The 26093-nt window shown below is 35.7% G+C and overlaps 1 protein-coding gene across 10 annotated transcripts in view; it reads left to right on the top strand.

The window, feature by feature from the left end:
• rhbdl1 (rhomboid, veinlet-like 1 (Drosophila)) overlaps window positions 1-25968 on the top strand; it is a 32449-nt gene extending 6481 nt beyond the window's left edge. For 5 of the 10 annotated variants that reach the window (XM_051881722.1, XM_051881721.1, XM_051881720.1 and 2 more), the window contains 7 exons: window positions 8179-8337; window positions 11303-11527; window positions 12775-12923; window positions 13790-13902; window positions 16246-16346; window positions 17127-17187; window positions 18985-25968. In XM_051881722.1, the coding sequence (XP_051737682.1) occupies window positions 8179-8337; window positions 11303-11527; window positions 12775-12923; window positions 13790-13902; window positions 16246-16346; window positions 17127-17187; window positions 18985-19256 (1080 nt within the window). In that variant the 3' untranslated portion in view covers window positions 19257-25968. The remainder of the gene's footprint in view (window positions 1-8178; window positions 8338-11302; window positions 11528-12774; window positions 12924-13789; window positions 13903-16245; window positions 16347-17126; window positions 17188-18984) is intronic. The other 5 variants (XR_007927828.1, XR_007927827.1, XR_007927825.1 and 2 more) reach the window with 5 other exon arrangements.
• The last annotated feature ends 125 nt before the right edge of the window (window positions 25969-26093 follow it).

Raw genomic sequence — 26093 nt, 5'->3', positions numbered from 1 at the left:
TTCCATTTAGATCAGTTATTAAACTTCATTATTGCTTTTGACAATATTTATTGTTAAAGGGGACCTATAATGTCCCTTTTGCAAGATGTAATATAAGTCTCTGGTGTCCCCAGAACGCGTCTGTGATATTTCAGCTCAAAATACCCCACAGATCATTATAGCTTGTCAAATTTGCTCCATTTGGGTGTGAGCAAAAACACGCCATTTTTGTGTGTGTCCCTTTAAATGCAAATGAGCTGCTGCTCCTGGCCCCCTTTCCAGAAGAGGGTGGAGCTTTAACAGCTCGTGCTTCGGTTGCTCAACAACAACAAAGCTGGAGAATCTCACGCAGCCAAAATGAGGATTGTCAGTAACGGTGTTCAGCCTTACATTGTTCAAACCGGAGTCGACACTGATGGAGAGACTCAGGAAGAAGTTACAACTTTTAGAATGAAACTGGATGTTTCTGAATGGTTAGTGGATAAATTTATGTAGTTGCTGTGGAGTTGATTCAACTCATCGACTAGCATGTGCCGTCATGTTAATCTTTTGTGCAAATCCAGCGTTGAATTGACCCTCATTTGTGAAGCAGTCCGGTGTAAAATGACGCAGTACTACAACAACTCTTCCTCTTCTCTATAGCAGCTCAACATGGCCTCACCCTCTTTGTTGTGTGTTCCCAGGAGCGGGGTTTATGTAAATTTTGGGGTTTGTGATGTAACCAACCCTGGGAAGAAGCTTGTTGTAGTCCCTACCAGCCTTTTGTTGTAGTCCTTAAAAAGTGATTTCTGTAAAAGAAAATATCTCCCTTTGCATTGAACTTTGAGCGTTGTAACTTTGCAGATGTTGTTTATGCTCAAACAGCAACATTACACACTAACTAAAGTTAAGAAAGTGAAAGCATAATCAAGGACCCCTTTAAATTCAGATCATTTCAGTTAAATTCAATATATTTTTAACGATAACTGATAAACCTTTAAAGACAGACCTACTGTGAGCTGCGAGGTTGTTAATCGATAGTATTTGCTTCTACTGAAGCCATTAGCTCGCATAATTTCAACTTAGTTTTAAAATAATCCTGCTTAACAGCAGAATTCATGGTGAAAAACTACATTACCCATGATGCTGTAGAGAAACTTCCACCAGTCAGAGTCAAAACAAGTGCCAAAAGATCTTGTTAGCCCCGCCCACTCCCATGAAGCACTGCGAATGATGTAATCAATGTGCTCTCCCTACGCTTTCAAAATGTATTCCATATTCCATATTATGCAATAAACTTGAAATAGATTGTTTTTATATACATAAATAATCAACATTTTTAAATGTGTAGCTTTATATTTCTCAATCGTTTTTAATCTGATTATGCTGTTTGCAATGCTTCATGGGATTGTAGTTTGTTCCCTCACTAAAGCTTGTCTACCTTTGTATTTTTGTCGATTTTCAAAAACTTTTTTGCTTCAAATCAAAGTTTGTAATGTTATGATTCACCTTGCAGCTGATTGTCTTGGTTCATGGCTTATAACGCTTTAAAATAATGCTTATAACGTTTTGAAATCCCTATGGTAGAAATTAATGGAAAAATACTTCAGGAACCAGCGCCACTGAAAAAGTGGGCATGCACTGTTTGAAATAGAGTGCATGCACTCTATTTGTCATTTTAATATAGATATTTCAGTTCAGTTTCATTGGGGCTTTTAATAACACAGATTGTCTGGATAAGAACAGGAAAAACTCCTTCAGTGAAAGGAAGGAAGCCTTGGTAACTGAGACTCAAAGAGGAGACCCAAAAATACTCAAAAGAAGTCATCATTGATCAGAAAAGAGCAGAGCACTTCAAGAGATTTAGTGCAAGCAACAGACACCAAGAAATACGACTGTACACATTGTTTTGTTTTATTCTTTTACCACCTGGCAAGTTACAACCAGTTTGTGTGCAAAAGCATGACTTATTTATACCCTCAGTCTGACCTGCCAGCTTGCAGAACGCATTACTCTCTACGTGCAGAAGTAGAAATTCAAGGAGGTCAGTGAGAACTTTTCAGTAAGAGCTTTGATGAACAGTTCATCCAGGGTTTACAGTTTGAACAGCTACATTACAAGGGGGTGTGAACATTGAGATGGTCTGGAGTTTTCTTGGCAAAACTAAAATCTGAAAGCTGGCAGTCCTGGCAGCTCACATTGCATGATTTGCACTCAAAATTCATCAGGATTCGAACAACAGCTTGTTTGAATACATATGCATGAGTATATGCTAATTAGTTTCATTTTTGGAGCAAAATCAGCTCCTCAGACAGAAATTTAAGGTTTTAAGGTGCTTGACTAAAGGTCACGCTTTCTGGTCTTGGTTTATAACTGCTTTGCATTGGTAATTCATCTGCAGTGGTAGTAGTTCAGTGTTCTCAACTGATTATTTCCCAACCTAAAAAAATAACATAAAATAACACTATATCTTATATATATATATATTAATCAATCGCAATAAATCGCATCTAACATAAAGGTTTGTAAATATATAATTTATGTATGTTTGTACATATACACCCACACCCATATATATAATAACTTTTGTTAGATGCGATTAATCGTGATTAATCGATTTGACAGCACTATATATACGTTACAATTAAATTTTAAATATATATATATATATATATAAATTAGTGCGATTAATCGTGATTAATCAGTCGCAGTTAATCACATCTAACATAAAGGTTTGCAAATATATAATTTATGTATGTATGTACATATACACCCACACCCATATATATATATATATATATAATAACAACTTTTGTTGCAATTAATCGTGATTAATCAATCGCAGTTAATCACATCTAACATAAAGGTTTGTCAATATATAATTTATGTATGTATGTACATACCCATATATATGTACTTTTGTTAGATGTGATTAATCATGATTAATTGATTTGACAGCACTATATATATGTTACAATTATATATATATATATATATATATATATATCTTCATCTTTTATATAATATTAATTATCTAATAACTATTTAAAAATAAATATAATGATAATAACCTGATTTTATATATAATTGAATAGGCCTATTGTTTAAATAAAAACAAGAAATATAGAAATATACTATTATTATTATTATTATTATTATTATATATAGTTAAATGAATGTATGAATGATGCATAATAATAATAATAATAATATGCATAATTCATACGTGCTCCAAACTACTTATTAATGATAATAATAATCTGAATATTTATTTTTTCCAAATAACGTAATTCATTAGTCCACCAAACAATGTTGAATTAACTCGTCAGATTATTATAGTCTAACTGATGTGTGGTTACTATTGTTGCACATAATTAGTTAGTGATTTGAACACTCCCCTCATTATAAGTTTTAAACTATGATGTGTAAAATCATTCTAAACACCATAGCAACCACATAGCAACGCCCGGCAACCATCTTAGAATCCTTGTGGCCACTTTATATATCCATTGTTGCTTCTAAATAATTATTCATATAATAAATGTGTTTTCTCAAACTTGTGAATTGTAAATGCATGCTGTATTTTTAAAGCAATAATTTGAGAATGCTGGAAGTTACACTAGGCAATATCAGTGTGTGTGAATGTGTGTGTGTGTTTGATTTTGTTGTCTAATCTATGCTGATGCTGAGAGATTAGGGTGATTGATGGATAGGAAAGGCAATCATTCAGTCGGAGGGGCAGAATTGATCTTTGCCTTTAGGGGACGAGGGACACACAGTCATCAGTTCAGTGTGTGTGTTTGTGTTGGTATCGTGTGGGTGTGTTTCATATGTTTTTACATGTGCTGTGCTTTTGATTTTCCGTGTACAGTAAGTGTGTTCTCAGACGGAAGTGAGGCCTGACTGTTTTGTTGTGTCGAGTGGGTGTGTGTGTGTTAGTGTGCATATGGTGTGAGTGTGTTGCAGCTACTGTGTGTGTTTGTGTAAAGGCAAGATGCTTAACCTTTCAGTTTATTATGATTTTTTTTTTTTTTTCTGCTGTAGGAAGCAGTGCTGAGCTCAGACTATTTCTGGCTCTAATGCACACGCACACAGTTCATAGGTATACACACACACACACACACACATTCAACGCTCTGTGTGATAAACTGAATTAATGGAAGACAGCTCTAAATTACTGAATTACCCAGTGTCTTCTCTCACTGTCTGGAGTTCAGTTAGTGGTGCTTGTGAAGGTAAGCATTGCTATTGCTTATACGGAGTGTTAAAGGTTTGTTTAAATCATTAACCTTAAGTATTAAACTTTGAAAATCCCTTAGGCTTCAACCATATCTAGAGACTAGGGATGGGCGATGCCACTTATTTTCTTTTCGTTCTGATAACAAGGACTATTAAGTACAATTTTTTAATTTACGAGTATAAAAGGAGCCACTTAATTTTATATTTAAAAGCCATCCTTTTTTAAAACATTTAATAGGACTTAACTGCAATTCATCAGGCTTCTATTTTTGTTTATCATTTATTAAAAACAATTAACATAACAAGTAATCATTTTCAATCATAATTATAATTAAGTCATGATAATTAATGCAATATTTAGATTTAGATTTATTTAGTGCAATATAATAATGACAGATGATGTAGTCATGTGACCAATCTGTGTTATTAAAAGCACCAGTGAAACTGAACTGAAATATCTATATTAAAATGACAAATAGATTGCAACAGTGCCCGCCCACTTTTTCAGCGGTGCTGGTTATCTTTTCAATTCATTTCTCCCATAGGGATTGCAATAAAAAAAAGTCTTCGTTAAAGCATTATAAGTCATGAACCAAACCAACCAGCTACGAGGTGAATCATAACATTACAAACTTTTATTTGAAGCAAACAAGTATTTGAAAATCAGACAAAATCACAAAGGTACAAGACTACTTAACGGCTTTAGTGAGGGAAAGAACTACAATCCCATGAAGCATTGCAAAATAGCATAATCAGCATAATCAGATTAAAATGTAAAAATGTTAATTTTATGACAAAAAAATGGCATTTTAAAGGCTGGATCAAGCGAATGCGCATGCGCAGTCCTAAGTGCGCGTGTCTATAGGAAGTGTGCGTCTGACTGTTTCTATTGGAACCGGAGCTTTTAACAGCCGTGACGCGATGACTTTACCAATCAGCGATTGGCTCTTATTTAGAAGGCGGGACTTATTCCACCATATTGTGTGTTGCACATTCTCCCATTCAATACGAGTGATGCGTCTTGTGTTATTCTGGTGGAATTTTCTGTACAGCATCATGGGTAATGTAGTCTTTCAACATGAATTCTGCTGTTAAACGATTATTTTAAAACTAAGTTGAAATAATGCGAGCTGATGGCTTTAACAGAAGCAAATAATATTGATTAACAACCTCGTAGCTCACAGTAGGTCTTTAAAGATTTATAAGTTATGTTAAAAATAAATTTCCCTATAGAGAAAATGAATGGAGTGTTTACTTCCGGAACCCAACTGTTGTGCTCTATAGGCCTACTATGGATCCTATAATAGTTCCTATACTACACAGCTATTTACCAACATTATTTTGTTCACTTTTACATATTAATTTTCATACTAAATAAGCTGAAAAGCACATAGATGAGTATTTTCAGCAGCGGCATAGCAACACCCTGGCAACCACCCACAACACCGTAGCATCGTGATGGCAACGTTTTGCACAGTCAACATTTTGATCAGAAGATGTAAAAATCTTGTTTCAATTACATTGTGTGTGTGTGTGTGTGTGTGTGTGTGTGTGTGTGTGTGTGTAAGCAGTATTTGCTTTGGCACCAGCTGTTCGGAGAGAAAGAGGGCAGTTGACAGTTGGATTGCCGCACCATATTTAGCATTATATTTGCATAAAACAGCAGCAGTTCGTCCTCTAAGACTCTTCGTCTATGAGCAGCTGCATTGATAGAATGAAGAAATGAACTGTATAGGCCTCTTGTTTCTCAGATGTTCCTCCTGAGAAAAAGACTCCAGTAATGTGTGAGTTTCAAAAAAGATCTCAATACATCTTTTCTAGATCAAATGATCCGAGTTGCTAAAAGATTTCTATTTCAAATATTCAAACCATGGTTTTTATCAAAGTAATATTATATTTACTATGGTACCGCGGCCCCAGTGCTGTTTTGTAAGGGTTACAGTGTAAACCTAAGATCATTTGTGATGAGAAAGCTGACATATTTTACTACTAACACCATATCATTGCTCAGATGTTTCTGCGCTCAGCCATATGGTGTGTATTTTTGGAAACCATGGCAACAGTAAGGCTCTTTTTAGCACACTTAGCCGAACGACAGGCTTTGTTCTCGCTCATATAATCAATGAACGGGCCATCAGGTGCGTTCAGGACAGCTCCAGCTCAGAGACGTGACCCCTGATGACTGGCACAGCTGGTAAACAGATGTTCTTCACCCTTTAGTGATTACTGTATTCAGATATCATGGTATTTACATGGTAGATGTGTGGTTGTACTGTGGTTTGTTTTGGCGCTCGTTTGTTGGTGATTTGTGTACATGATCATGTGGTGCGAGGTGACAGAACTAGATCAGTCGCTGGCGGTGACACACACACACACACACACACACACACACACACACGCACACAGTGTCACTCTTTCTCAGGGTGACACATTGGTAATTTGTAACCATGGTGACACGGCAGCGGCTCTCCTCTGTGCTGAATCGCCTCAGTAAATGATTCTTTCGCTTCCATCCTTCTCTCCACATGTGTCTGCTGCTCTCATCCCTCCATCCTTCATCCTCCACTCATTACACAGATTCACTCGTTCTCCTTCCTCTTTCTCCTGTCTGTTTCTACATCATTACAGGCAAGAAGATCATTTTATTAGTCTTTCTTTCTTTCTTTCTTTCTTTCTTTCCTTCTTTCATCCCCTATCCTCCCTTCCCTTCCCTTTCCTTCCTTCCTCCCTTCCTTCCTTCCTTCCTGTTATTTGTCCTTCCGTCCTTCCATCTATCCTTTCTTCCTGTTATTTGTCCTTCCATTCTTACTTCTATCCTTTCTTACTTCCTGTTATTTGTCCTTTCTTTCTTTCTTTCTTTCTTTCTTTCTTTCTTTCTTTCTTTCTTTCTTCCTTCTATCCTTCTGTTCTTCCATCTTTCCATCCCTTTATTCCTTATTTCTTTTATTTTCATTCATTTCCTTTCATCCTTTCTTCCTTTCCTTCTGTCCATAATTTTCTCCCTTCTTTCTTTTAATTTCCTCTCATTTAAATTCATTTCCTTTCCTCCCTTTTCCATTCCCTTTTATCTTTCTATCCCTTTCTTCCCTCCCTTTTCCTTATCTCTTTTAATTTTCTTTCCTTCTTTTCTTACTTCCATCATTCCTTACACCCATTTTCCATCCTTCCACCCTTTCCTTCCTTCCTTCCTTCCTTCCTTCCTTCCTCCCCTCCCTCACATCATTTTCTTCATCCCTTTCCTTAAATTTCCTAATTTCCTTCTTTTTCCCCTCCCTTTCTTTCTTCCTTTATCTTTCTTCCTTGTTCCCTTTCTTCCTTTCCTTCCTTTTCCTCTTTTACCCATCTGCCCTCTGAAATTTAAATATAGCATACAGAAGTAATTCAGAGTAAACACAGACAGCAAAAATAGCCGTGCGTGTTCTCCTGGGTTGTCTTTCCTGTTTGGATCTAGTAGGGTAATGCTTCAGGCTGATAGATACACACAAACTCACATGGTAATAGTTACAGAATCTGTGACTCTGTGTGTGTGTGTGCGTGTGTGTAACAGACAGATGAATTGTGCAGAATGACTATGTTTGAGTCACAACCGCAGTTCCTCGAACTAACCGTGTGTGTATCCATGTTAAAGAGGTCATATCATGGAAAACAGGATTTTCTCTTTTTCTTACTCAAACAATTTGATGCACTATAAAGACATCTTGCTGTTATTCTGTGTGTTTATCCATCACGGATTCACTCACATCAGCTAAACGATTTCATTGCTCACCCACTGGGAGTCATTCCAGTTGTTCTTTAGCGTAATGTTGAATCATACTGTTAAATTTTGATCACATGGTTTTTGTAGAACAAATAAACAAGCAAATGCAAAGCATGTTTATGTTTATTTTGTGTGTTTTGTGTAATAAATGCATGTTAGTCCTGAATGTTTACTGTATGTGCATGCATATAAACTAATCATGTGTTTCTTCTCTTTCTGTTCAGCTGGACCCAGAGCAGACTGGTTTTATAGCAGTGGAAAATTTCACCAGTCTAGCTGAGCACCATGAGTTACAGCTGGACCCCAGTAAACTGGAGATGCTGCTGGCGCTGGTACAGAGCAACGAACACGGACACGTCTGCTACCAGGAACTCATAGAACTGGTGAGCTGCATGCATGCAACTTCCAGAAGTCAGGCTGGCTTTTTGATACATCCGCTAAGAAACAAAGTTGTGTTTACAAGTTTCTGTGCACATTATAATCATGCACTTTGGATACGGATTGCGTTCATTTGGAGTCATGCAATAGTCACAGATAAACTAGATATCCACAATTGTTCTGCTTTGATTTCTGAGATATAGTACTTTAAAGTTTTTGGAAAGAAGTCTCTTCGTCTCACCAAGGCTGCATTTAGTTAACCAGTACTAGATTAAAACAGTATTATTGTTTTAAATATTATTATGATTTAAAACAACTGTTTTCTATTTGAATATATTTTAAAATGTAATTTATTCCTTTGATGCAAGCTGAATTTTCAGCATCATTACTCCAGTCTTCAGTGTCACATGATCCTTCAGAAATCATTCTAATATACTGATTTGCTGCTCAAGAAACATTTCCAATTATTATCAATGTTAAAAACAGTTGAGCTGCTTCATATTTTTGTGGAAACTGTGATACTTTTTTTTTTTCAAGATTCTTTGATGACTAGAAAGTTCAAAATAACAGCATTTATTTGAAATATAAATATTTTGTAACATTATAAATGTCTTTACTGTCACTTTTGATCAATTTAATCACAAATGCCTTTTAAAAAATCTTACTGACCCCAAAACTTTGAACGGTAGTGTATATACGGTTTTATTTTATTTAAATAATGATCCATTTAACTGTGTTTGTGTTCGTGCTCATGCAACCATATAGATTCCTGATGCACAATTATCGAGTGTGACATTTGATTGTCATGTTATTTCAATGAGACCTGGATGAATGCCGTTTGCGTAAATGTGTGTTCATGAATGAAACGCTCTTCCCACAGTCAATAATAGACTGCAGGTCTCAGCTCTGTAATTGCTGTACCTCCACGTGCTTCCTTTACAAATCTAGACGTGTTCCTCTCAGGACCTTGTTCACTCTCTCACTCTTGATATGAGGGGGCGTAAGTGTTTTCACTCTGGCACAGACAGTTGAATCAATTTTGCCGCAGGCTCTTTTAATACACACACACACACGCATGACTGCGGTGCTCTGTGTTGACAGTTTTGGTGATCTAGCTAGACTCATTCAGAGATGTGATACGAACCCTCACGTATTCGTGCACAGATGCTTTGCACTTTCTGGACTTCAAGACATACGATGATTTAAAATCATGTTCTACAGGAAGAGAGACTGAGACTGAGGTGGAGAGAAAGCAATGGATTTAAAAGGATTTTGGGTGAAGTGTAAATCTGGGGCATGAGGGAGATGAAGGAAACAGGGAAAAGAAAGAAGAGAGTGCGAGAAATCCTGCATACATAGAGTAATCTGTAAGAAAGTCACAGTTTTAAACTGGTACATGTCTCTGATTGTCTGTGCATATGTGTGTGTGGCTATTGTGACGTCTGTTAAAGAGTGTATATACACAAAATCACACACAAATACACTGTAAAGAATGTATATATTTGGAAAACTCATATTAAAATGCTTAATTTAATTAACTGTAAGTCATCATATCATATATGATGAAAAATTATATATTTTAAAAGACAGTACATGTAATAAATATGTAATAATGTTGGTCAAATAATGGTTTAGATATAAAATAGTAAATAAATTAATAATTAAATATTAAATTTTGGCTATTGTGAGGTCTGTTTAAGAGTGTATATGCACAATCACACAAACACACTGTAAAAAATGTTAGCAATTTTTATATTTGGAAAATTTATATTAAAAAATTACATTTAATTAATTAACTGAATCATCATATCATATATATGGTGAAAAATTATATAATTTAAGAGACAGTAAATGTAATAATCAAATATTGGTCAAATAATGTTTTAGATATAAAAATAGTAAATAAATTGATAATTAAATATTAAAATGTGGCTATTATGAGGTCTGGATATACACAATCACACGCAAATACACTGTAAAGAATTGTTATATTTGGAAAACACATATTAAAATGCTCAATTTAATTGATTAACTGCAAGTCATCATATCATATATGGTGAAAATTATATATTTTAAAAGACAGTACATGTAATAATCAAATATATAATAATATTGGTCAAATAATGTTTTAGATATAAAAATCGTAAACAAATTGATAATTAAATATTAAAATGTGGCTATTGTGAGGTCTGTTTAAAAGATACATAATCCCACAAATACAATGTAAAGAATGTTAGTAATTTTTATATTTGGAAAAGTCATATTAAAATACTCAATTTAATTGATTAACCCAATTGCAAGTCATCATAACATATATGGTGAAAATTTATATATTTTAAAAGAGTACATGAAATAATCATAATATTTTAGATATAAAAATACATTAATTAATAATTATATATTAAAATATAAAAAATAAAATTAATGTATTTTATTTTATTTATACCTATTTATACCTTATACTTTATGTAGGGTGCATTGCCAGAAGTCCTTGAGAGATTCATCAAGTTTGTTTGAATTTTAATTTAAAAATTGTTTTGTTGTTAGTTATGTGTATTAGAGTCTTTTATACACTTTATTTAGTTAATATTTATAGCATTTTTTAGTGCCATGTGATTGTGTTTTTTGGTCTATGTGTAAATTTTGCCCACAGTTGCTGAAAAGGCCATTTTAATAAACTATAACTCATCCTATGGTCTACTGTTGATGCATTTGTGTTGTTATGGAGATTATAAATATATTTATATATTTTTTTATTGAGCAAATTAGTGTGGTTCAATTCAGTTTAGGTTTTTATATAAACATCATTTAATGATTTAATGATGTGTGATTGTGAAGTGTGTAAGATACAGTACAGTCACTCTGAAATGTTGTTACTGTATTTCTACAGCGTATATACACCAGAAACACACATGTTAAGCAAACCATTCAGCATAAAAATGACACTGCCTCACTCTCTGTCTCTCTCAGCTGAACAGCAAGCGTTCCAGTAGTTTTCGCCGAGCCATTGCAAATGGGCGTCGCACGCTGCAGCGAGAAATCCTATTGGATGAGACGGGGCTGGGCGTGTACAAGCGCTTCGTGCGCTATGTGGCCTATGAGATTCTGCCATGCGAGACGGACCGCCGATGGTACTTCCATCAGAACAGACTCTGCCCACCTCCTGTGTTCATGGCCATCATAACCATTGTACAGGTACACCTCACTGAACTCTTGAGCTGCTATATGGCTTTTTGTACTTTATGTTGCACTATAGGTTCATCAGCTCAGCTCATTTGTTTGACAACGCCAACATTCAATGACAACGCATCGAAAGACAAGACACAAGACTTTTGATATGAAACAAAGTCTCAAATTTTGTAATTTTTATAGAAATGTAAACAATAAATACCGTTTGTGGCTCTTTAATGCGTGGTGACAGATCGCTGTAGCTCCTCAGTTCAAGCAGCTCGTGAACCGATCATCTCTTTGTACTAGTTAATTTTTTAGCATCAAATAAACATGAATGAACATCAGAAGGAAGGTTGTTTCAACCGCGGAAAAATGTTAGTACACCATTTTTCAAATTCAAGTTCACCGACGTTAATCTACTAACTCCCCTGACTGCTTTGTCAGACAAAATGGCGGATTCGGCGTTATGATTGGTTAGATCGCCTGTCAATCAAACTCCCGGCAAAGTGTCTCATATTTGAAACGCAAATTTCTAAGGCCTCTAAATTATCAACATGACCAAAACTTTGGTGAAAACCTGTTGTACACAATCTACTAATGTCCTTTTAGTATAAATTTAAAAATGTCCCCCTTCAGGTAGTGATACATGGGTCTTTTTGCTGTGAAATCTGTAAAAGTAAACGTAATAAAAGCTTTAATATTGTTAGTTATATTTCAAGATGAACACTTACTGGCCTGAAGGAACTTAGGTGTACTTGATTGTTCATACATATTGTTAAAATGTACGTATCTTTTGAGGAACGTTTATTTGTTGATCTCTCAATCATCATTGTATTGCATTGAATTTTATGTTTTGCCACCACAATAAATACTACAGAGATTTGATCATAAAACTAAGCATTTAAATATCATCTTACCAAGATAATATTTTTGGGAGATATAGAGTGACACCTGATATTTACATGTATTTTATGTAAGTAGTCTCTATACTGTTATAAAGATCTCATTGATTTACATTACAAGCTATCAGAATTTCATCTTACGTTTTGGCCATATAAATATCAGCATATTGCATATTTTTGCTCAGTTTGTGTTTTTTTCCTCCTCGATTATGATCTCCATATTCTCCTATGAAACTATATGGGCCATAAAAGCCTAATGTATCAAATATGATACTGAAAATATAACACATATGCAAACTTTTTTTTTTTTTTTTAGTATTTTGTCTAAGGGTCATTATTTACAGGGTCGATACTGTTTGTGTGTTTCAGATCATAGTGTTTATGTGTTACGGCGTGATGCTCAATAAATGGGTGTTGCAAACCTACCAGCCGGATTTCATGAAGAGCCCACTGGTGTATCATCCCGGACACCGCGCACAAATCTGGAGGTTCTTCAGCTACATGTTTATGCATGTTGGGTAAGTAGAGGGATGCCTGATGTTGTGATTGACAGGTCCGGATGAGCTAGCTTCTCTCATAGTATTGTTTAGTTCTCCATTTATAAATAAATGAGGATCAGTTGTAGTGCACTCGATTAATTATGCAACTGGAAACTGTTCCTTGAATAAACTGTGTTTATCCAAGTGTTTATTTGAGTTTTACAAGCTTGCATGTTCTTGGTCTTGTTGTGCATGTTTAATCTCTGCACTTCTGCAGTGTTTTAAAGAAAAGAGTTTGTATTTGTCATCTTTTATCACAATGCTCTGAAATGACTTTCCTTATCAACTGATGTTACCAAAAACATTTTTCAACCCCTCTCCCCCAATCATGTCATATTGAAATACTTTTTACCATGCAATCAATTCCTAATGGATTAAATTGGGTCCCACCCACATTTTTCTCTAAGAATATCCTTTTTTACTGAGAAATACAAAAGTAAAATGGGCTGTGAACCCTATTTCGCATTCATGTTAGCTAGCTAGCGTTAATGCAAGCGACATATTGTAGAGCGTTCAGTATGTTTATCTATCATAAAATTATCATGAGCATGTAAAGCAGAGAGGTTTCATCACAAATCTCTCTTTTTAATGAATAAAAATGATACTTGTTTTAATAGATGTGAAGTGCTTCATCTGATTACTCAACAGGTTTACTTCTGTCAGGGATGCCACAGGAACTCCATGTCACGTTTGAGAAAGGTTAAGCTCTTTAAAGATGAGAGACAAAAGTTTGTCTTTGTTCTAAGGCTGATGAGAGTTTCAGTGTTCCTCAGTCTAAATTTAGCCGTACAGACCTGCAGCCACAGCTGATGTTTCATGTTCTGGATGTGTGTGTGTGTGTGCAGGTTAGAGCAGTTGGGTTTCAACGCTCTTCTCCAGCTGATGATTGGAGTTCCTCTGGAGATGGTTCATGGGATCCTGAGGATCAGTCTGCTGTATATGGCAGGAGTCGTCGCTGGTGAGTTAGTGTGTGTGTGTGTCCACATAAGTCTTGCTGTCCTTGCACTGTGACAAGTTCACCAGGAGAATGTGCTCATATTTATGATGGACATGTCACCAGTGGGCAATGACCTAATCAATAATCTCTGAATTATTCACACACACACACACACACACACACACACACACACACACACATACACACACACACACACACACCATCTCTCTCTCTCTTGTCACATACACACTAAAGCAGCAAATATACTATGGAGGCTGTATGTAGTGTAATAGAATAGATTTACATTTTAATGCTAATATCTCTGTTGGGCCACATCTTACAGATTTTCAGTCCAGATTTTCATATAGATAGATTGTATATATATATGTGTGTGTGTGATGTGAGTGTGTATGTGTATATATATATATATATATATATATATATATATATATATATATATAATTTTTGTGTGTATAAATGCGTGTGTTATATTGGAGATATACAGGTAATATACAGCGCTGTTTAATTTGGTTCCTGGAGAACTGTGTTCTGCTGAATTCAGAGCCTAATCAAACACAGTTTTTAACAGTTTTTCAAACACTGTAATTAAGTAGTTCTGAAGACCTTGATTAGCTGGTTCAGGTCTGTTTAATTAGAGTCAGAGAAAAACCCTGCAGGACGTGGCCCTCTAGTCCAGGAACAGATTTGAATACCCGTGATCTAGAATAACATAACTGTAGCAAATGAGATGAACACTAAATTGCTGAAATTTAATATACACTTATATCTTATTTACTCAAAATTCACTACATATGCCAAATCATCACTACCTACAACACACATTATTTTGCAGCGTCTATGCTTTGACATACTGTACGAGCAAGTGTCCATGTTGAGGACAGAATTAAAGGAAGGAGAAAATAGAGTAGAGTAGAACAGATAAGAGAAAATGAGAAGAGTCTATATGTGGGAAAGAGATGAAAAGACAAGGAAAACGTGAGAAATAGAGTGAGAGGGTGGAGGATGTGCGAGGAAAAAGAGTTTCAAGAAAATGAACAAAAAAAAAAAGAGAAGAATGATGAAGTCGGCGGTTGAGTTAGAGTGCTGAGCGCAGCACAGCTCAGTGTGTAGACGCACGGTATAGACAATCTGACACACACACTCACACACACACACACACAAGATATGCCAATATTCAATTATCGCACCCATTTTGCATGCATGTTCGCTTTCCAATGAGGTTTTAGTTTAGAGTGCAGAATTAGCTTTATTGGATGTGTTTTATGCCTCTGTGGGTTTGAATGTTTGGTATGAAATCAGTCCTCTTCGGGGTGGGCTCTTTTCACTTGGGCTAGTAAGAAACCACCTAACAACCACCTAGAACACCATAGCAACCACATCGCAATGTACTATATCCACCCTAGCAGCAAGTTTTGCATGGGCAATTCCACTCATTTTCCTCATAACATGTCAAAATGTAGTTTCTATAGTGCATGTTTAGTCTGCAGCACAGAGCAGCTCTGTATCCTGTAATTACATGGCAACTATTAATTACCTTTATTGCATTCATTAAATGAGTCAACAACAGTGATACTAATAATGCAGAAATACAGGTCAGTTGGGGTTTATATATATATATATATATATATATATATATATATATATATATATATATATATAATATTAGTCGTGTCATTTTAATGTTAATAATCATGCTTCCTGACCTGTATGTAAATTCTGTAATTCAGAATGAATTTTTATTAAATGTATTAAATTAAATACATTTATTAAATTAAATTATTAAATTAAATTATTTTATTACATTTTAAAATATAAAAAAAAAATTAAATGTAACTTTCTTTTAACAAAAATACAATTCTCAATACCTTCAAATTTAGTTTTTATATATATATATATATATTTTTTTTTTTAATTATTTAAATTAAAGACAAGTAATACAGTAAGACTCTCTCTATTTACCTTCAAATAATCCTTAAAAATAGGTGTGCGTCACTAGTGTACAGGAGGGACGCCCTCATGAACCAATTATATTAAGATTAAATTTGCCTATCAGGAGAAATTTTACTTGATAGAAGCCGCATGAAAGCAACACACATACAGCGAGTACACGGACTTTGTAATGTCGCACACAAAGGTATTTACACAGAATCACAATCACCGGAAACAATGTATCAGACTTTAGAATTTCAAATGTATCGATTTACATGATGTCATAATTCTTCATGAATTCACTGCTGGTGGTCTCATGCTTGGTAGGGAGGATTTGCGGGACAAAATATAATGAATAATCCCAGTGTTTGTCATTAGTGAAGCCTAAACTTGCTGCTTTGCGTGTTTCCTCAGGTTCGCTGACGGTGTCCATCACGGATATGCGAGCTCCAGTGGTGGGCGGGTCCGGCGGGGTCTATGCACTCTGCTCAGCACATCTCGCCAATGTTGTCATGGTAACCTAAACTAACTGCTGCCATGGCGACTTCTGTCAGAATGAATGAAAAGGAGAAATCGGGCAGAGGAATAGAGACACGCAGAGGGATAAATCTCAACGGATGCCTTATATTGCGGCTTCCCTAAAGATCAAAGTGTCTCTAATCACTCGCACATAGACAGATACAAACAGGCCTCAGAGAGTCCTAAAGTCTCTTTAGCGTCTGCTGCGTGCTGATGGATGCGTCTAAACTCTTCCTCTTATGGGAATATAAGTGCCTTTGCTTTTGTGTGAGTGAAATTTAGGGAATGTTCTGGATTTAGTACAGGTTGAGCTGTTTTACTTGAAAATATCATATTATGAAAGTAAAATGGGTTGCAAATGGCAATCAGTGTTATTTTAGTATATTTTATTACTATTGTTTTAAATTAGCTTATTTTATATTTTCAGTTTTCATTTTAATTTTAGTTTAGCTTTATTTTTTTTACTTCAGTTATAGTAAATGTAGTACTTCAACTTAAATGCATTTTATTTCAGTTAGTTCCCAAGGCAACATTTCTAATTTTTGTTTTTATTTTTTTGGTTTAATATTTGTATTTTATTTTATTTCAGCTTTATTTCAGTTACCGAATTTTTTTTATATTTTTTCAGTTTTAGTTAACCATAACAACACTGATGGCAATTCACAATAGCTTCACATTTTTGCTTTTAAAAAAGACGTTTGGCATACAGTATATCATGCATCATGACGACTTTGAAGTCTTTGTGATACTTTTTAACACATGTGTTTGTGTTTCAGAACTGGGCCGGTATGAAGTGTCCATACAAGTTGCTGCGGATGATTCTTGCACTTGTTTGCAGTACGTAATTTTAATTCACAAAATTTGTACTAAATAAGCAACATCTGAGAAGAACAGATTGAACATTCTTGTTACTTTTATGACTTGCCTTTCAGTTTTATAGCTTGTAGTTTTATAGCTTTTTTTTTTTTTTTAAAGGGAACACTAGCATATTGCATGCTATTTGAGTATACACTAAATTCTGCGTACTATTTAAAAAATTAGGCTATGGCTGAATTCACAATAGCATACTAGCAAGTTACTATTGTTTTTTTATTTGCTATATTCATAATGGAAGACGAGTGTATTGCAGACTATTCAGTGTGCTCTAAACACTGGAACCGGTTTGTAAAAAAATTGGCTCTGGCTGAATTCACAAAAGCATACTAGCAAGTTACTGTGTACTATTGTTTTATATTTTCTATATTTGGAATGGAAGACTAGAATATTGCATACTATGCAGTATACACTAAATTCTGCATACTATTTAAAATAGGCTATGACTGAATTCATAATAGCATAATAGCAAGTTACTGTGTACTATTGTTTTTTTATTTGCTGTATTCATAATCAGACTAGTGTATTGCATACTATTTAGTATGCACAAAATACTGCATACTTTTTTGTAAAAATTGGCTATGGCTGAATTCACAATAGCATACTAGCAAGTTACTGTGTCCTGTTGTTTATTATGTCCTATATTTGGAATGGAAGACTAGAATATTGCATACTATGCAGTATACACTAAACACTGCAGTCCGTTTGTAAAAAAATTGCTATGGCTGAATTCACAGTAGTATACTAGCAAATTAGGAAGTACTATTGTTTTTTTTCTGTAATTACCTATATTTGCAATGGAAACTAGCATATTACATACTATGTAGTATACACTAAATACTGCATAGTGTTTTTTTTTTAAATAGTCTATGGCTGAATTCACAATAGCATACTAGCAAATTAGTATGTAAAAATTAGGATTTTTTTCTTCTTCTTTATAATTACCTATACTATTACATACTATTTAAAAAAGGCTATGGCTGAATTTACAATAACATAATAGCAAGTTACTGTGTACTATTGTTTTTTTTTATTTGCTATATTCATAATGGAAGACTAGTGTATTGCATACTATTTATTATGCACTAAACACTGCAATCCGTGGCTATGGCTGAATTCACAATAGCATACTAGCAAATTAGGATGTACTATTGTTTTTTTTCTGTAATTACCTATATTCGCAATGAAAAACTAGCATATTACATACTATGCAGTATACACTAAATACTGCATACTGTATTTTTAAAAATAGGCTATGGCTGAATTCACAATAGCATAATAGCAAGTTACTGTGTACTATTGTTTTTTATTTACAATATTCAGAATGGAAGACTAGAATATTGCATACTATGCAGTATACACTAAATACTGCATACTATTTTTTAAAAAATAGTAATATATGAATGCAATGCAATGGTAATCATTTCAAATAGTAGTATACTACATTATCACATGACCTAATTGCATATATGTTTAATAATTGAGCAGCAAATCAGCATATTAGAATGATTTCTGAAGGATCATGTGACAATGAAGACTGGAGACATTTTAAAATATATTCAAATAGTTATTTTAAATTGTAATAATATTTAATAATATTACTGTTCGTTCTGCATTTTTGATCAATTAAATGCAGCCTTAGTGAGCAGAAGAGACTTCTTAGAACAATCTTTATTATTCCAAACGTTTGACTGCTAGTGTAAGTAGTATGGCAGTATGCTATTCCAAACATCTGCCAATCTCTTTCTCTGTCTTTCACAGTGAGTTCTGAGGTGGGCCGTGCCGTATGGTTGCGTTTCTCGCCGCCCCTCCCCTCTTCCGGACCGCAGCCCAGTTTCATGGCTCATCTGTCGGGTGCGGTGGTGGGCATCAGCATGGGGCTGCTGATCTTGCGGAGCTATGAGGAATCTCTGCATAAACAGTGCTCCTGGTGGGTCCTCATCTTCTCCTTCATCACCTTCCTCCTCTTCGCCATCTTCTGGAACATTTTCGCTTACGAGCTGCTCGGGGTACAGATCCCGCCCCCTCCCTGATGACACGCCCCCTGGTGGGTACAGAAATCCACGCGCCCTGTCTGATACAGGTCCGACCTCAATCTGCTCCGCTCGACCAGCAGTGGAGAAAAGGATGTAAAAACACGTAAGGAAGGATTTCTGCGTCGTGAAATGAAAAACGCATACTCACATTCCATACAGAAGCAGCGAACACAAACAGCGTGGTATTTTTAATGAACACTCCGAGGCAGCTCAAGGGTCCGGCGAGCTTATTTGAACAGAAACATGCACACAAACACACACACATACACACACGTACATCAGATTTGTTTTTCTTTTTGTGTGTGAATTTCAGCCCAAGGCTCATTCATGATGCCTTTCTGTATTGTTTTGATTTGACAGCCTCATCTAAGCCTGTTATGCATTACAGATACCATCCGTAGTAGATGAAACGCCGTCACTTGAACCAGGAATCTCGCTGACTAAAAACAAAGCCTTACGCTTGAAGACACGGCAGAGTCCTCACTGAGGTAGGGAGTTGATGTTTGTTGTTGGATAATTACGGATTGTATATCTCTTGCTTTACTTTGTTCCTCAGCTGTACACACACTTGTAGACGCTACATCCAAGAGGACAGAAACATTAGCTCTGTCCCAAATCATAGTGGGCTGGTGACTTAGGCAGCATGTTATAAGTGTGCATTATGTTGCCTTCTAAGATAACCTCTTTTTGCCAAATGTGAACGTAGCATTCTATGTCAGAGAAAGTAGCCACAGAATGTATTGCAACAATCTCCAAAATGTGTGTGTGTGTATGTACACACACTACCATTCAAAAGCTTGGGGTCGGTAAGATTTTTTTTTAAAGGGGACCTATAATGCCCCTTTCACAAGATGTAATATAAGTCTCTGGTGTCTCCAGAATGTGTCTGTGAAGTTTCAGCTCAAAATACCCCACAGATCATTTATTATAGCTTGTCAAATTTGCCCCTTTTTGTGTGTGTCTCTTTAAATGCAAATGAGCTGCTGCTCCCGGCCCCCTTTCCAGAAGAGGGCGGAGCTTTAACAGCTCACGCTTCGGTTGCTCAACAACAACAAAGCTGGAGAATCTCACGCAGCCAAAATGAGGATTGTCAGTAATGGTGTTCAGCCTTACATTGTTCAAACCGGAGTCAGACACTGATGGAGAGACTCAGGAAGAAGTTACAACTTTTAGACGTTTCTGAATGGTTAGTGGAGAAATTTATGTAGTTGCTGTGGAGTTGATTCAACTCATCGACTAGCATGTGCCGTCATGTTAATCTTTTGTGCAAATCCAGTGCTGAATTGACCCTCGTTTGTGAAGCAGTCCAGCGTAAAATGACGGCAACAACACTCTACTACAACAACTCTTCCTCTTCTCTAAAGCAGCTCAACATGGCCTCACACCCTTTGTTGTGTGTTCTCGGGGGCGGGGTTTATGTAAATTTTAAGGTTTGTGATGTCACCAACCCGGTACGAAGCTCATTGTAGTTCCTACCAGCCATTTGTTGTAGTCCTTAAAAAGCGATTTCTTTAAAAGAAAATATCTCCCTTTGCATTGAACTTTGAGCGTCGTAACTTTGCAGATGTTGTTTATGCTCAAACAGCAACATGACACACTAACTAAAGTTAAAAAAGTATTTTCTGCTCACCAAGGCTGCATTTATTTGACCAAAAATACAGTAAAAACAGTGAAATGTTATTATAATTTAAAATAACAGTTTCTTTCCAAAAACAAAACAAAAAAACAACAACAATCTTACTGACCTCAAACTTTTGAACTACTTAAAAAACTATTCTACTTAATATTTGTATTTTTATGCTTATTAGAGTATTGTTTTATTAGCTTATCGCGGCTTTAGAAGGCAGCTGCCTATGTTGGCAGTAAACAGCAAGGGAGCTCACTAAGTTTTGGAACAGAGTGAATATCTGACCCTTCATCTTAACTCTTGAAAATATTTCCAGTGAACACATAAACTGAAGCCAGTGAGTGAGCTTACAAGACAATATGTCTGTGCCAAACAGTAATGATTACTTCAGTTATTGCTGTGCAGACTGCAGTTGTTATGGTAACTGCCATAACATGATTAAAGATGCTTCAACATAGAAACGGTTGTCGCGACCACCAGTACCGTATATTTTACAACTCCTGCCTACATTTTCAGTGAGGGTTGTCTTAATAATAATAATGCTTATGACTGTATTTATATGAGTATTTAGTTTTAAAATAGAAAAATACAATCCTTATGTTTTCATGACAAGACTGCAAAAAATGAGAAAAGAGTAATTTATGACCCTTAACACTAAGACAAAGCAAATAATGACAAAATTCAGTAGTGCCAAGTTACCATTCGCTAAGCTGCTAAAAGATAATTAAAGGGAATTAATTAAATTGCTAAAGGAAAGATTGCTGTGTTATGAGTTGATTTCTTTTCATTTTCGAAAAGCTTGACCGTGTGTCTATTTATTGTTGTGGATTTTTATGCCATAGTCCTATATTTATATTTATTCTGAGTGGCTGTCGTCGTTGGATTGTGGCGTGTGTAAAGATGGTCTTAAACTAATGATGCAAACCTCGAAATGAAATGCATTTACATGGAATCCCCCACAGAAAGTGCTGGAAGATACAAAGCAAAGAAAATTAACAATACAAAATGTTTAATTAATGAAGTCTCATTGGTTCTGCTGTGCCCAAAGGTCATGGTTATGTAACATAACACATTAATAATACTTTTGAGGGAACAAGTGAGTCATTTGAATATTTTAAAGTCAGCATGAAATTGCACTCACAACCCATTTACTGCCATAATGTGACATATTTGCAAGTGAAAAGGATAATCGAAGGGAATTCATCAGAAAAGGATGGTGATTTCAGTAGTAATAAATTAAATAATGTCAATTTTGCTTTCAAGTTGACTTTAAATGTTCTTATCCAGCATGCAAGAGTCGCATCAGAGTGAAATTGTTCCTGTAATATCCACCTGGCTGGCACTTTTAGACAGGTGAAAAATGAAAAGCTGATGAATATTTATTAGATACGCATATATAAACAGTGAGAAAGAGAGACAGAAATGTTATGAAAAAGCTAAGAGCTGTATTGGGACATGTGATGGAAGAAAATGAGGTGAGAAAGATGGGACAAATAGCTGATAAAATGAAGGAAAATTGAGAGAAAGCAGCAAAATGATGGATGTATTATTTTTGAACACTCATCAAATGGATGCTGGAAGTGTGTGTGTGTGTGTGTGTGTGTGTGTGTGTGTGTGTGTGTGTGTGTGTGTGTGTTAAACCTGCTTTAATGTGCTGTATGACCATTGCTGGTTTTCAGACTGTTATAAGCACACATTCTGTGGTCTGTGTGTGTCTTTTATGAGTGTGGGAAACACTGACCATGGTCTAAAACAGTTGGGTTGTGTTCGAAGTGGAATACTAGCATACTGAATGCATACTTTGCAGTTTATATTGTATCCTGCCTACTAATTTTTAAGAATATTATGTGAAACTATGCATTTTCGACTTAAACGTTTCATACAGGGCCTAAAATTAACACTTGCCAAGTGCCAAATGTAAGAAAAATCAGCATTGGTGGGTAAAATGCACAATGTCAATCGCCAGTTGGCCGGTAACATTTTTATGAATTCTAAGGGCTCGTTCACACAGCGTGTTTTTGCTTTGAAAAATGCGAGACACAGGCAGTGGAATGGGGAAAAAAACGCACGGTCTCGAGACGCGTTTTTAAAAGTTGAACTGATTTTAACTTGAGCGCCACGTATTTAGAATGCCGTGTCATGCGCGAGACTCTGCAAAACACGCAAGCGCAACGGTCATACACCTCCATCTAGCGCGTTTACATGGAAAAACAATGGAAAAGTAGCGCATTGGAATGGAAAAAATGCATTCAGTGTGACATCCCCTTACAATGCAATATTGTGAGAACAGGAGCGACAGTTGGCGGGCCAGCGCTGCATCATCACAAAAGTTTAAGCTTTGCCAATTTGAATACTCAAGCACAAGAAGACACGAAAGGGAACTCAATTAGTTACTCGCACGCTGCGGTTTGAAGTTTTCTGTGCGCAATGGGGTGTAACTGTACACAAAAATGACGGTTCGGTACGTTCCCTTAGTTTTGAAGTCACGGTTCGGTATGGGTTCGGTACAGCAGGGTGAGAAAACAAAAAAAAATTACTCTTTTTTTTTTTTTTAATTTTTTTTTTATTAAACAATGTTTTACTGAACTGTATCTCTGTCATATATTTATTCAATTATAATTAAAATTTTCTTAAGGATAAAAAAAAAATCTATCTCTGCTAATGCTGTAAACTATTAGAAAGCCCTTACTTGCACATTACTATAATATTAAAGGTTACAATTAACAGAGCCCAAATTATTAAATTCACTTGCCATATTTTTAGATATAATCATCAACACTCAAATAATAATAAAAAATGTATGCATTGTAAACATGTAAATTACACATAAGGCAGTTTTTGCATGAACTTCTGTTTCTCCAATTCGTTGTTGAAATATAATTATTTACACAGTGGCTGTCATAACTTGTTTTCATGACAGGTTTATTTAGGCCTTACATTAACTAACAGGTTAAGTTAAATATAATTAAAATATAGGCTAATATAGTTCATATATTTAGCGAAACAGTTCATTTCTCTAGCGAACTAACAAGCTGTTGACACTGAATGGCTTTTCTAAATGTAATACTACGTGACATGTTGTTTACTAAATGTTTTATTGACATCTTTCCGCGGTTGAAACACTGATTGAGCAATTTACACGAGATATGATACGTTTCAGTAAGTTGTACTGTATCTTTCAACATACCTTCATGTTCATTCATTCTGTAGTAGTGAATAGGAAGAGATACTCGTGCTCCGCGCTGCCGTTTAAACTGAGGCGCCTACACAGGGATCTGTCACGCCACATCAAAAAGCGTCAAAACGGCATTTATTGTTTGAATTTCTTGATAAAATGGACAGAATTTGAAAGATGGCACGTTGTTTCTTATCGAAAGTAACAAAACACAGAACTTATTGCGATTATTGGTGGTTAATGCTGGTTAAAACTGGTTAGGCTAAAAAGCATTACTGTGCGCGCCCCCTTCTGGATTGGAGTGTGGATCACATGTGACTGGACTGTATTCGTCGTCTAACTGCATGAACCGAACCATGACGTCCGTACCGTGACGGTTCGGGGCGAATACATGTACCGTTACACCACTAGTGCGCAAACATCCAAAGTGCGCACCCAGAAAGCCACATCTCAGCGCGCAAATACTGAATTGAGCTCTCTTTCATGTCTTCTTGCACTTGAACGGACAGAAAAATTGTCCAAAAAAAACAGCAAGTATACATATAGTCAGTTATGTCTTAAGTGAACGTAAACAGTCAAGAAAGAAAAAGCATGTGTATCAGTATGTTGGATCTGTGCATTAGCTCTTAAAGTGACAGCACCCTAATATTCCTGCTGCTGTCTGTGTTTTTAATGTTAATCAAACAACAAAAGACAAAGAAAAATCACTAAGTGCTCCAGACTGACTAATTTATTTAACTTTAATAAGGATTAATCTATGTTTCATGGCTGGTAAAAAAAATGTTTATGGCCCGCACATTTTCTTAAGTCACCGGCCATTGGCAGGTGTGGCAAAAAGTTAGTTTTAGGCCCTGGTTTCATACTTCCGGAGCCCCTAAAAGGACATGGTGATGGGAAAAAATATATTTCAATGCTTCTGCATTCCCCTGAGAAACTTTGCATTCGCTCGCACACCTTTCGAGCAAACACAAAGTTTCTTGGGGGAACGCAAAACTTTTAATTTCAGCTTTGCTTCAATCTCCAAAATTTTTTTTAATACTTTTAGTTAACACTGTTTCAGGCTTGCTGAATTCGGAACTGCATACTAGCGTACTTCTCTTACTATTTCTGCCATAGAAAGATGTGGTAAAAGTAGTAAGAGTAGTACGCTAGTATGCGGTTGCAAATTCAGCAAACGTAAAGTCAAGCACATTGCATCATGGGATAGTTTTACATATAGTGTGCTCTGTTTATACTGCACAACAGATACGTCATCCGTGTATGCAATTCACACTGAACATTTGCATATTGTGCACAGTATGTATGCTGCAAAAATAGTATGGGTAGTATGGTAGTATGCCACTCCGAACATACTCTCAGTAAAGAAGTGTACTCAATCAATCCTCTTGAAACTGGGAACAAACTTATTTAGCAAGGACCTCCCCCTTATTCCCGCCCACATTATGTCCCAGTAGCTGCTCTCGTATCTCATGCTTGACATCAGTAGCACAGATCATGGTGTCATGAGTTTATTTTCTCCATGATGTTGTAGGTGTTGCTTTGAGATCATCGCTGCATCTGTGTTGCCGCCACAACTGTAGTCCTACTGAGAATCGTAGTCCATTTACAGACTTCAAAATGGTGCCAAAATACAAGAGATGACGACTCTTGCAGTAAAATTTTCTGTTTACATAAAAAGATGTTAAAACTGAAAATATAATATAAGGCTAATAGTTTTCTCTGGGTCAGATGAAGATAAAAAAGAGATGTAAATACTGATAGTTTCTATCAAATTCTTTATCATTTCATGATGTATTGTACTTCTGAAATATTGGGACCTGAGGCAATTTGTTTTTTGTAGTTTTATTTTGTATGGTTTTGTGTTTGCTTTCATTTCTCAGCTGTATGAAATAAAGAACATACTGTGAGAGACGTCTGCGTGTGTTTGTGTGCGAGTGCCAATAGTAAGACACTTTCCACTGATGAAGTATAAAGTACTTGAAACTCCTCTTGAATGTTTTTCAACAAATTGTCAGTGTAAGGAGGTGCTTAA

This window comes from Ctenopharyngodon idella, chromosome 23 (assembly GCF_019924925.1).
Source record: "Ctenopharyngodon idella isolate HZGC_01 chromosome 23, HZGC01, whole genome shotgun sequence".
In the NCBI taxonomy this organism is placed as follows: Eukaryota; Metazoa; Chordata; class Actinopteri; order Cypriniformes; family Xenocyprididae; genus Ctenopharyngodon; species Ctenopharyngodon idella.
The sequence above is the reverse complement of the archived record's forward strand: the minus strand, read 5'-3'. Positions and strand labels throughout refer to the sequence as shown.